This window comes from Tupaia chinensis, unplaced genomic scaffold (assembly GCF_000334495.1).
Source record: "Tupaia chinensis unplaced genomic scaffold, TupChi_1.0 Scaffold000127_1, whole genome shotgun sequence".
NCBI classification, from domain to species: Eukaryota; Metazoa; Chordata; class Mammalia; order Scandentia; family Tupaiidae; genus Tupaia; species Tupaia belangeri.
This window is the reverse complement of record NW_006159595.1, coordinates 1,252,289-1,265,899: the sequence shown is the minus strand read 5'-3', so window position 1 is coordinate 1,265,899 and position 13,611 is coordinate 1,252,289. Positions and strand designations below refer to the sequence as shown.

Genomic DNA, 13,611 nt, shown 5'->3' with positions numbered 1-13,611 from the left:
TATAGGGTGTGTGTGCTTGCCAGACAGACAGAGAGAGACAGAAAGCAAGAAATCACCCCTGAGGGGGGATGGCCACACTGCAATCCCTTCTCCTCCATTGTCTTCTCGGGATCTTGGGCACGCACGCACATGTGCCCAGCGTGAGTTTAAGTCACTGGGTCCGGGACTTGAACTGCAGTCGACTACGTGGGAGTCCAACGACATAGCCATTATGCTAACTGCTGGTCCCTTACCTTCTGTTTCGAACTGTGTTTGAGGTGATTTTTTTCCTGTGCTGTGTTCCAGGTCCCACTGTTCATCCCAGCTTTGTTTTCCTTCACGTGCCTCTTCATGGTTGCCCTCTCCCTGTACTCGGATCCATTCAGTACTGGGATTGGTTTCGTCATCACGCTGACTGGGGTCCCTGCCTACTATCTCTTCATTATATGGGACAAGAAACCCAAGTGGTTTAGAAGAGTGTCAGGTAAGACTTTTAAGCCATTTCAGGGCCTTGTGAGTGTGTCATAGAAAACCCATCAAAATGTACATAACATCTATATCTTATTATTAAAACATAGAAGTGGCATAATTGCTATTGGATGGTTGTAAAAATCATGATAATTTTTTTTTTGCATAGAAAAACATAAAAATACATCATGACTTTTCTGACAATCCAATAATTTGAGTACATTTTTTGTTTTTGCTATGGGGTGCACAGGCTTGCCAGAGACAAAGAAGGAAGGAAAGTAAGAAAGCAACCCCCCTGCCCCCACCAGACTATGCCACAATCCTCCTCCTCCAGCTCCTCTCGGGATTTGGGGCATACACACACACACGTGTCTGCTGTGATTTTTAAGCTACGGGGTCTAGGACTTCCAGTATAGTTGGCCATGTGAGATCCAGTCACCTTAACTCCCATGCCATCTGGCTCGCTCACTAGTTTGAGTAAATTGCTGCTTTTTTTTTTTTCTTTTTAATAAATATATTAAAAAAAATTTATGCCAGGGCACATATGTGTACACATGAGGGAGAGAAAGAGGGAAAGAAACCACACCTTAACCCAGTGGAGCTTGGTAATGCCATATTTATTTTTTCCTTCTATTCTCCATCCCATGAGGGTCCTGGGCACGCATGCCTGGTGTGTTTTTTCAAGTTTCCTAGCCTGAGGCTTGAACCCTGGGCAGTTATGTGGGATCCAGCTTTCTCTGCACAGTGCTTAACTGCTATGCTACTGGCTGGCCTTGATAGTGCATTTTAATTGAAACTGAAAGAAGAAAAAGCAGAAAGAACATGTAGTTACAGCCACTGAATCTTTTCAAGATCATTCAGTTTGGGTAACCCTAATCCCTTCTTAAGAGAATAACTCTTTTAGATAGAATTTGATCAGCAGTTATGTAAACAACCTAATTGTTCTTTTGAATCCCTTACTAACCTGATTAGCTTTCTTCTGGGTTGAAGGCAGTTTGACAATTCTTCTTTTTTTCAGGGGATTTTGCATTTGGGCATGTGTATTCCCTGGAGAGAGAGAGAGACAGACACAGTGAGAGAGAAAGTGAGAAATCACTCCTTGGGGGGGGAGGGTGTCAGAAAGTGAGAAATCACTCCTTGGGGGGGGGAGGGTGTCTATACCACAATTCCCTCTCCTCCATTCTCCTCTTGGGATCTTGGGCATACATGCATAGGTATCTGGTGTGATTTTGAAGCCACCAGGCCCAGGACCTGAACTGTAGTTGGCCATGTGGGAGTCCAGTGACTAAACTGCTATGGCATTTGCTGGTCCTGGCGGTTTGGTGATTCCACATCCTAACCTTTGCCTTGAGTGGTATGAGATTTGTTGGGGAATTAGGCAAAGCCTACAACTGTCTGCAATATGATGATTATAATATTACTTTAATGGAGATGACAAATCACAGAAGGGTCACAGTAAGAGCAAGAACAATAGAGATAAGAATATAAACTTCCGTTTTTTTGGTGTGACTTCTATGTGTTTATACATAGTTAATTCCATAGCAACCTTCTGAAATAGGAAAATTAATATTCTCAATGTACAGATTTTGAATTTTGGCATAGGGAAATTTATGTCACATGTTCTCATACAGATGTGACAGAGGAGAGCTGGAATTTAAACTCAGGCAGTTTTATATTCTAGAAAAAAATCATCCTGGAGGCAGTGAGGATGGATTAGAGCGGATTTGGGACTGAAGATAGAAAGTCCAGTTTGGTGGTTACTGCAGGAATCCTGATGAGAATTAGGAAGAGTCTGGACACTGGCAGTCCCAGCTGGTTCTGAATGAAAAATGAAAGATATGGAAGAGGAAAACCCAGCTAGACTTGGTGACCAGTTAAGTAAGAGGAGGCTAAAATATAGTTGATCAGTAGGTCAGAAGAGCGTATATGAGTAACCTGTGTTGAAAGCCTGTCTCTGTGTCAGGGGATGTCTTAAGGCCTTTTTCCTATATTATTATCTCATTCAATACTCAACAAGATCGATGTGTGAAGTAGTGTTATTCTTGTACTCTGATAAGGAAACCTGGACTTGGGGAGATGGGTAATTTCCTTTTGTTGGTATAGATTTTACACCATAGAGTTAAAATTTGAACTTTTGGACTTTGAAGTCCATTTCCTTTTTAGATTGGTTATCTATAAGAGAGAGAGAGAGAGAGAGAGAAAGAGAGAACGGTTAAGAATACAGTCAGATGGGGCGAGCAGGTGAAGTGGTGGTTGACTCTGGACTCCTACATGGCTGACCATAGTCGAGTTCCAACCTGGCATCTTGGAAATCAGTCTGGGCACGTGTGTGTGTGTGTGTGTGTGTGTGTGTGTGTGTGCCCAAAATTCCAGGAGGAGAATGGAGGAGAAGGGATTGCTGCATGGCCATGCCCCCTCGGGGGTGATTTCTCACGTCCTTTCTCTTTGTCTCTTTCTGTCCTTCTCTTGCAAGTTCACTTGCCCTATGGCAAAAACCTTAAATTAAAAAAAAAAAAATACAGCCAGTGTGTACTTACTGGTAAGTTTAGTGAATTTAGAATATAACTTTTGTACTTCTCTTTTTGTTTTAATGATCTATTTTGCCATAATTTTTAAACTTCCAGTTAAAAGTTAAAGGACATTTTGGTAAAATTATTAATAATAATGTTAGTGTCACTAAAAACAAAAGAAAAATAAATGACTTGACTTATACACTGACTCTGTGCTGTGCTGTAAAACTAATTTAGAAACCAGTCATCTAAAGCAGAATTTTTCCACTACGTTTTTTTTTTTTGAGGTTATTATTATTATTATTTTTACTATAGGGCATGTGCGCTCATCAGAAAGACAGAAGCAGAGAGACAGAGAGTGAGAAATCACCGCCCAGGGAGGATGGCCATACCGCAATCCCTTCTCCTCCATTCTCCTCTCGGGATCTTGGGCACGCACGCACACATGCCCAGTGTGAGTTTAAGCCACCAGGTCCGGGACTCGAACCACAGTAGACTACATGGGAGTCCAGCGACATAGCCATTACGATAACTGCTGATCCCTTGCCACTACTTTTTATTAGCTTCTAATTGGTATTTACTATCTTTAGACCTTATACTACTATTTATACCTGGAATTTCATAAAGAAGTGTTATTGTACAAATTCAGTTCCTTAAGACCTATCCAGGCACACTGGTTTATGTTAACAGAATTTTTAATCTCTGTTTCTTCTTATACCACATTAGTTTTTTTGCAGAATATTTTTAGTTAAGTTTTCTCTGTTGTAGATACTAAATAACCTTTTATGAAGAATTAAAATAAAAATGTTTTAATATTTACCATTAGGGGCCAGTAGGTGGCGCTGCGGTTAAGGGCACTGGATTCCCACATGACTGGTTGGGGTTCAAGTTCCAGACCTGGTGGCTTGTTTTCTTACTTTCCCTTTCTCTCTCTTGCTCTGTCCCTCTCTGGTCAGGTTAAAATAAATGAACAAATAAAGCTTAATAAAATAATTCTTAAAAAATACATTTACCATTGTTGTTGTTTTTCTCATGATCATGTTTTAGGGTAGGTTAGTGCTTATCACTGTGAGGATGGTGTTTATCACCAGTCCTACCTAGAGCCAGTTAAGACTCTGAGCTCCAAGGGAAACCTAGACAATTGAGGAGGAAAGAAATGGTAGTCCCACAGCTGGGCTAGAACAAGAGGAAGCGTGAGGAAGAGTAAACGTATTGTTCTACCCCACTTCATAGGCGTTGCTTCTGTTTATAGTTAACTGACCCCAATGACGGTTTTCTTTTGCAAACACGCCTGTGTTCTGTACCATATCTTTGTCAGTTCATACCAATAAGCAGTTTTTATGCTTGATCTTTCTTTGATGTCTTTCAGTACTCTGATATTTGGGAGGTTTTTTTTTATTGTTTTTTGTTGTTGTTGTTGTTGTTGTTGTCATTTGTCTGTCTCTAATGACGTTTTGAACACCTTCAAAACCTCCAAATTTAGTGTTAGCCATTTGTGAAACTAGCAGCAATGGAGTAGTCCCATAATGGTTATTTGGTTCTCTAAAATGCCATTAAGTCTTACCAGGGAGCATGGCAATTCTGCCTTTAAACTGAAATCATTGTAAGTCTTTATCTTTATAGCCGCCTTGAAAGTGAGTAGCAAAAAGCAACAATCCTCCGTAATTTTGTTTGATTTTCCTCTTAGGCAGCATTCTCGTAGTAAAATAAAGAAAATTCATAATATTTATTGCTACAATAGCAAGTATTTTCTTAGCCTTTGGCCAAAACAAAATACTCACACACAGACGTGCAGCGCGATGGATTCCTGAACTGCCATTCCAGGCTTTCCCCAGTCTACGTCCATCCAGGACCAACTTGGGGGTCAGGATGGGCTTTGCTTGTAGCAGTTGCTTTTGTGGTTTAATATCATCTTGTCCTGTCTGGTTACATTCGTCAGCCTTTATATTAGCATCCACTTTTACTCTAATATACATGAGTAGGTTAGCCTTGTGAACACAAGGCTTTGAAAATACACCTTACCTAGACTGTGCCTATAAAAATGAGAGATAACTGAACAGCAGTCAGGAAATGGTGAAACGCTGCTTAGTCCAGACAGCAAGGGAATGCTCAGAACTCAAGGAGCCAGGATTTTCAGAGATTTGATTAATTTCTCTGGCCACAGGATGCCAGTGTTGAACCACTTTTCATTTGATCGCACTGCTAGGGTGAAAAGAAAACATGTTCTGAAGGGAATAGTCAGATACACAGAAAGCTTTTTGCTGGCCATCTGTGACAGAGTGGTTAATTCTTCTCATTGGTTCTTTATATTATTCATCTATTTATGGAAACACAAGGTTCTTGCACAAGGAAAAAGGGGCAGCTACCCCACCAACCTATGCAAATATAGGGAAATATCAAGACCTGCCAAACAGGACCAAGGTCTGCAGCCCTTTTAGTTTTCTGCCTCTATTTATCAGCCAAACCCTGTCAAGGTGAGAGTGAGTGGGGTGACTGGAAGTTGGTCCCCGCTGGTTCAGGGAGAGATATAAAGGACAGCCTTCTTTAAACAAAACTTTGATGATAAGAAATCACTCTGAGTGCCACTCGGAAAATGACTGTAATTCATCTTTGTGGACAGTGACTTTGCAACTTCAGAGTCTTGAAAGCACATAGTGTGTACTGTGTTCAGTCAAGATCACTTCATTTAAGTTACAGAAAGCTGGTGAATGCATTTGACAAGACTGTTTTTTGCCAAGACTGCAGTGCAACCTTTCAAATTAATTAAGCATGCCTTCAATGCATAGGGGCCCACGCTGTCTCTGCTGTAGGATAGAATGAGATCATGCGCATGGAACGCTTTGGAAGTCTGTGCGAAAACTGCATACTGTGATTGTTATGATGACATCCGGGCAAGACTGACTTTGTGCTACTTCACAAACTTACCCCAGTTTGACTGTAATGCCCATGCTGATCCCAACTCTGGCTGGGTAAATCAGTTCTTTCCAGGTCAGTTGTCATTTCAACTTGTTTCAAGAATAACTGCTGGGACCAGCAGTTAGCGTAATGGCTATGTCACTGGACTCCCATGTAGTTGACAGCAGTTCGAGTCCCGGACCCAATGGCTTAAACTCATGCTGGGTGCATGTGTGTGCGTGCCCAAGATCCTGAGAAGAGAATGAAGGAGAAGGGATTGCGGCTTGGTCATCCCCCCTGGGGGGTGATTTTTCACTTTCTGTCTCTCTGTCTCTCTGTCTTTCTCGCAAGTGCACGGGCCGTATAGCAAAAACCTCTCCAAATAAAGAATAACTGCTGAACTGGGACCAGCAGGTGGCGTGGTGGTTAAGGCACTGGACACTCCCACATGGCTGACCACAATTCAAGTCCTGGACCTGGTGGCTTGCTTTCTCACTACGCTCCCCCCGCCTCTCTCAGGTCTAATTAAAATAAATAAATTGATAAATTAAATAATTATTTTTTAAAAAGAATAACTACCGAACATGAAAGGTAAAGCTAAAATACTCTAATTGCTAGCTGATCTTATAGCTGGCAGTTATTGAAAACACCAAATGCAGACTATTGCCTCACCTTGGTTTAAAGGAGCACCATAAGGTTGAATATCTCCGAAGCCAGAAGCCTTGTTGTGACACGCTCTGCACCTTTTCCAGCAAGCAGGAAACCTTGGCAGTTTCCTTCGTTCTCTAGAGCAGCTGTCTGACCCCACTGCTGACAGAGAACCTAGAAAGAAAAGCTGGTGTGAGTCCAACAGATGCTCATGATCAGATCTATTACAGTGTGGAAACCTCTTGTAACAAAAATTATTCAGATCTTGAGATCCCAAGAGAGAGTATAAGGAAGTACAGGGAGATTGTCCACAGGGCTGCTTGAACACGGAGGAAGAGAAAGGACTGGGTGTGCAGAACCAGAGAGAGATTCTTTAACTCCACGTGCTGGTGAATACAGGATCCACACTGAGCTTCCCAGTAGGAGACCGGCGTATGAAGAAAGCAGGGACCTAACTTGTCCCTCACTTTATCTGGAACATACAGAAGCAAGACGTCCAAGAAAGCAAAGGGTTGGGGGGTGGGGCCAGAATTTAAAAAAAAATTAAAAAAGAGAAAGAAAAAGAAAGGAAAAGAGAAGAAAACACTTTTGAAAAAGCTTTGGTGCTTGGTGCAAAGGAGCAGGTGCTGAGTAGGAAAGGTCTTTGGAGACTAGTTCAGGAGGCTGCAGCTGGAGCTCTCCAAGGAGAAAGAACTGGGGGTGGGGGGGTAGGAGCAATGATCTCTTCAATCTTCTGTTCTGTTCTTTTTTTTTTTTTAAGATATTTTTCCATTGGGTGCATGTGTGCACTCACTGGACAGACAGAGAGACAGAAATCGCCCACCCCCCGAGGGGGAATGGCCATCGCCATGCTGCAATTCCTTCTCCTCCATTCTCCTCTAAGGATTTTGGGCATGCCTAGACCCATGCCTGGTATGAGTTTTAAGCTGCCAAGTCTGAGACTTGAACCATGGTCGGTCATGTGGGAGTCCAGTGCCCCAAGCACTATACCACCTGCTGGCCCCAACCCACCATTCTTCATTTGCCCACTAGAGAGGCCTAAAGACCATTTCTTTCTTTGCACCTGCTATCAGATTGCATCGCCCCTTTTCTGCCTATAAAACCTACGTCTCCTTACTACTGATTAATATTATTAATACTGTCCCACCAGTCTGTTTTTGTAGGATCGTTCTACCGTTCCCCTTTCCCATATTGACTTTGATTGGCCTGAGTGCTTCCTTAGGTTCTGTTTACATCTCAGTGTAGAGCGTGGGCTATGACAAAGCACAATTTGTTTAGAAAACATTCACATGGAGTTTACCACTTGCCAGCACTATGCTGGGCCTTTTACAGCTACTGTTGGTAAAAACTAGTGTGCTGAGAAAAACAACTTTAGTAAACATGAGTATAAGGCAGGCAATTAAAAAAATAGTTTACTGTCATCCTGCATTGTCTGGAAAGGGCTATTTGAGGTGACAAATCATACATGAGGATGTATGTCTGAAGGAGAGAAGGCCTGGATCTGAGCATGGGCTCTAGCTGGCCCCAGGACCCGTGGAAATCTGAAGAAAATGTGTTAAGGATTGATTATTACAAAGATAGGAGGCAAACAAGAACTGTTGTGTCATCAGAAAAATACGTCATGACTTTTCTAATGACTCCAGTAGTTTCTCTGGAAACCAGGATCACAAAGTTGTTTTTTGTTGTTGTTGTTTTGTTTTTTTTTAAGGGCTTTTAATTTTTTTTTTTTTTGGAGAGGTTTTTTTCGCCATAGGGCACATGCGCTCGCCAGACAGACAGAGAGAGACAGAGAGAAGAAAGCGAGAAATCACCCCCCAAGGGGGGATGGTCACGCCACAATCCCTTCTCCTCCATTCTCCTCTCAGGATCTTGGGCACGCACGCACACGTGCCCGGCATGAGTTTTAAGCCACCGGCTCCTGGACATGAACTGCGGTCGACTACATGGGAGTCCAGCGACATAGCCATTACGCTAACTGCTGGTTCCCAAGGGCTTTTAGTTTTTTAAAATAATTTTTTATTTTGTTTATTCATTCATTTATTTTAATTTGACCAGAGAGAGAGAGAGAGAGAAAGAAAGTGAGAAAGCAAGCCTCAGGTCTGGGACTCAAACCTTGGTTGACCAAGTGGGAGTGTCCAGTGCCTTAACCACCACGCCACTTGCTGGTCCCCAGGGTCACAAAGTTTTAAGACTGCTCAGATAAAATGACTTTAGAAACTGGGGCCAATAGACAGTGTGGTGGTTAGGGCACTTTACACTCCCACATGGCCAACCACAGTTTGAGTCCTGGACCTGGTGGCTTGCTTTCTCACTTCCTCTCTTTCTCTCTCTCACTTTGTCCCTCTCTGATCCAAATAAAATAAATATAAACTAATTATTTTCTTTTTAAAAAGATAGAATTGTCTATATCCTGCCCTCTGGTTAAATTAAAAATAAAATGAATGAAAAAATGAAATTAAATAAGTAATTCTTAAAAAAAAAAAAAAGAAAAGAAAAGAAAAGAAAGAAAGAAAGAGAAACCATCTAGTCCAAGGCCATATCTTTGGTGCAGGGATAAAGCATGATGCTCTGTGAGGCTGACCTACGTGGGAAGATTTTGGGTTCACATCCGAAGACTCCCCTGGGAATGCCCATGGTCTGGATGTCTGAGAGTAGGCGTGGATCATGGCATCAAGAGTCTATTTGTGGATGTTGTCTCTCTGTCTTTCTCTCTCTGTGTCTCTCACTCGTGGAAGAAATAAATACTAAACTTGAAAAAAAAAATTATCTAGCCAGTGGTTCTTAAGTCTTAAGGTCTATCCGAATCAGACTGCTAGATCCACCTTCATTTTCCAGTCTAGTAGGTCTAGGATTGATCTTGCAAATATACAGTTCTAATAGTTTAGGTGATGTTAATGTTGCCAGGCCAGGGACCACACTTTGAAAACCACTGACTTTCATCCAAGTCTGATTCTGCCAATGGGACAAATGAGGCCCTAGGAAATAAGATGATGTGCTCAATAATACACAACAAATTAGAAACTGGAAATTATATCCTGATTTTTCTCCTGTCTCTTCTGAGGACTGGTTGTGGTCTCCCAGGTGCAAAAAGAACAAACCAATTTTAAACTGAATGTAAAGTGTATTTTTTAAACATTTAGTTTTATCTTGGTCCTATTGCCTCAAAATATTTTCAGCTTCCTGGTTCATGAATAAAAGTCCTTATCTGAATACAAAATATTAATGTACTCTTGCTGAGAAGCCATCGTGAGAAGTTACAGAAGTGACAAATAAATTAATTGAGCATGATAGAATTCTAATGAAGTAAATAATTCTTGAAAGGGCTCTATGAAACAGGCGGTTGTGTTTTTTCAGTTTTCAACTCAAAATAATTTGTATTTTGCTGTTCCTATGCATTTCTGATTTCTATGCATTTTTAATTTCTCTCCTTTATCTCTTTGTAGACAAAATAACCAGAACATTACAAATAATACTGGAGGTTGTTCCAGAAGAAGATTGTCATAAATTATGAATTCATGCATTCGTAATCTCAGCAATCAGCAGCCAAAACCACAATATGGATCTTTATTGTATTTGCTGAAAATCCAGAGAATGACAGCTTTGGTGATGGACTAAAGGAATCAGTTATTTCTATTCATATTTTTCAGTATATTTACACTAATTTCTGAGAAATGTAGCTATAACTCTGTAGGAAACTAACACGCAATTGTACCATGAGTTCATGGATTCTCGAGTCTCTGCTCCCTGCCTGTTAGGGTTAGGAGGAAAGACTAAGGGGTGGACAGTTACTTTCATGATCCCTCTCTACCGTGTATTGTGGTTAAGAACCTTTAAATGTCTCAATCTTCAAATTGAAAATTGAGATGTTTCCTGTGGACAGGGGTTTTGTAAATGTAGCTTTACATACTGTAAGTGTATATACTGTGAAAAAGTTTTTATTCTAAAAAAAAAAAAAAAAGAGACATCATTTTTAGGGAAAGGAGAAAAAATAATGTTTAAACTTTAACATTGCATTCTTTTCTAATGAAGTAAATAATTCTTGAAAGGGCTCTATGAAACAGGCGGTTGTGTTTTTTCAGTTTTCAACTCAAAATAATTTGTATTTTGCTGTTCCTATGCATTTCTGATTTCTATGCATTTTTAATTTCTCTCCTTTATCTCTTTGTAGACAAAATAACCAGAACATTACAAATAATACTGGAGGTTGTTCCAGAAGAAGATTGTCATAAATTATGAATTCATGCATTCGTAATCTCAGCAATCAGCAGCCAAAACCACAATATGGATCTTTATTGTATTTGCTGAAAATCCAGAGAATGACAGCTTTGGTGATGGACTAAAGGAATCAGTTATTTCTATTCATATTTTTCAGTATATTTACACTAATTTCTGAGAAATGTAGCTATAACTCTGTAGGAAACTAACACGCAATTGTACCATGAGTTCATGGATTCTCGAGTCTCTGCTCCCTGCCTGTTAGGGTTAGGAGGAAAGACTAAGGGGTGGACAGTTACTTTCATGATCCCTCTCTACCGTGTATTGTGGTTAAGAACCTTTAAATGTCTCAATCTTCAAATTGAAAATTGAGATGTTTCCTGTGGACAGGGGTTTTGTAAATGTAGCTTTACATACTGTAAGTGTATATACTGTGAAAAAGTTTTTATTCTAAAAAAAAAAAAAAGAGACATCATTATTATGGTAAAGAGGAAAAATAATGATTTAACATTGACATTGCATTCTTCTCCTTAAATAGCGGTGTAGATAGCATTCATCTTCCATGAGCATGTTGAACAAAAGCAGGAGAGATATCTAGTTTTCTTGAATATATTCCTCCTAGAGGAACTTCTAAGAGCTATGAATGAGACAAACCCAAGCGTTATATTGAGGAAAATCCTTGAGAATGTATTATATTAGTTTTTCACTCATTATCAGGAAGTTTCACAGTTATGTGTCATTTTGTTTTTACATCAGCCTGTTCGATAAGAAAGGTGAGTAACGCTTTGAACAAGAGTCAGTATGGCAGTGAATCCATTTAGAAACAGGCACTTGTTTCACTAGCAGTTTATCCCTTGATGAATATATTTAAATATATGCATGTAACGTGTTCAAATTACAATACATGAGAGGAACCACCAATAACGAAAATGTCCAAAATATTAGCCCTACCCTCATGATCGTATCTATATGAAATGTAACATTTCTAAGCATTTTTTAAATTTCGTGGTTATTTTTACATGGTGATGACTTTTGACAGTTTGTGCATTTCCTCTGCACATTTTATATTCAGTTAAAATATCTTTTCAGATAAAACTGTCCAGATCAATTAGGAAAAGGCATATATATTTACATAAAAATTGAGGAAGATGTGTCGCTGCTGAGTAAGATTTACAAGTGATGTTTCTAAAAGAATTCCACTACTATAGCTGGACTTTGTCAGTAATGTACTCACCTTCATTATTATTCATCTTGCAAAGAGGTAACTGCTATGTTCATTGCAGGAAGGAGAAAGTGAGTGTTCAGGCAGATGTTGCTACGCGAGCCTTAGAAAACACTGTGGATTTTCAAATGAGATTAATCTAATGATGAAACTTGAAAATAGGATTTAAATACATCTCAGATCACATGGTTAGTCATGGCCAGGGTATGTTTCATTCTCTAATTCATGTCCATTTGAAAATAAGAAATTTTAAAAGCACTACAGTGATCAAAGACATTTAGGACAGACATGGCATTCATAGATAATTGCCCAATGTAAAAGTGATTTACAATTTGGAGTCATTCCAATTCACTAATTGCAATTTTTGATTTTGATAGCGTTCTTCTTTTTCTCTCTCTACCTGTATGTGTATATATATATATCCAAAATTGGTATTCTTTTCAGCCAAATTGAATATTTGGGTCTCTAAGTGAATGTATAACAGTTCCTTCATTTTACTCTTAGCATGGAGTTTTCATTATTCTTTCTGTAGTTCCTTTTTCCAATATATATTGTTCATTACGTCACATCTCTCCCTACTATATGTAGCTAGAGGTAAAAGTTTTTTTCTTCTTCTTTTTTTTTTTTTTTTTAAGAAATCTAGGCTCGTAGTATGTAAGAAACAAACTTTTTTTGAGGTTTTTCTTGCCTAATGAAATTATAATGTCTCATGGAGGGCTTGGTGTAGTTCTTGGTTTTCCTTGACCTTAATGTGCTGATATTGACAGTAGCAGATTGGTCTCATCATTTTACTTATTTATTTTTGCTTCTCATGTCTCTTTAAATGTATCATTGTATAAGCTAACTAGAATACTTGGCCATTATTCTTCCTTTTATTTTTCAAAAGTGATTTTTACATTGTTAATTCCCTACTGCCATCATAATACCATTTAAACCACATGGATAGTCAGTCAGTAATTGAAAAATAAAAAAAGATAGAGGTTTTAAGTTATTTGGCTTAATTTTTAGGACATATTATGAGAAGACACAGGGTTTCCATAATTAGAGGATCAATATTTTTGATTTTTAATAAAAATGTTAGTATGTAAAGATTCTAGATCAAAAACTCTACTGCACACACATATATATATATACACACACATATATGTATATATATACACACATATATATGTATCTTATACAAAGGAAATTATTTCATATATTCAGAACAGCATTTTTTATGAGAAGGCTTTAAAAAGTTTATGGAAAATACATATTATGAACAAACTATGTATGGTCTTCAATTTTTTTGCATAAAAAACTCATAACTTCAATCCATTTTCCACTAACTTTTTGAAAGTCTCCTTGTATTTACACACACGCACACGCAGTTATGCGTGCATACTTGCACATTCACATGCTTGTACATGTATAATGAGTTTCTAGAACAAAAAGTAAAAATGGCCAGCACAGTTTGCAATAAGTAATACATTGTTTAAAAATACTTTTTTTTTTTTTGAGTACCTAGAATGGCAGTATTTCATTTAAAAAGATTTTCGTAGGATTTCTAAAGCTAAAACATAACTTAGTTAAAAAAGACCTTTGATGGTCATGAATATATGAAATAAATATATTTCACATAGTGCTATTTGGACCCCAGTTTTAAAGTATTAGTTTATTATTCTTCAAGTAAAT

At 38.9% G+C, this 13,611-nt stretch overlaps 1 protein-coding gene across 2 annotated transcripts in view; it reads left to right on the top strand.

The window, feature by feature from the left end:
• Positions 1-10,456, top strand: part of SLC7A11 (solute carrier family 7 member 11) — a 91,480-nt gene extending 81,024 nt beyond the window's left edge. Inside the window, exons 12-13 of one of the 2 annotated variants that reach the window (XM_014586312.2) lie at positions 286-463; positions 9,944-10,456. In XM_014586312.2, the coding sequence (XP_014441798.1) occupies positions 286-463; positions 9,944-10,011 (246 nt within the window). In that variant the 3' untranslated portion in view covers positions 10,012-10,456. The remainder of the gene's footprint in view (positions 1-285; positions 464-9,943) is intronic. The other variant, XM_006144617.3, reaches the window with a different exon arrangement.
• The last annotated feature ends 3,155 nt before the right edge of the window (positions 10,457-13,611 follow it).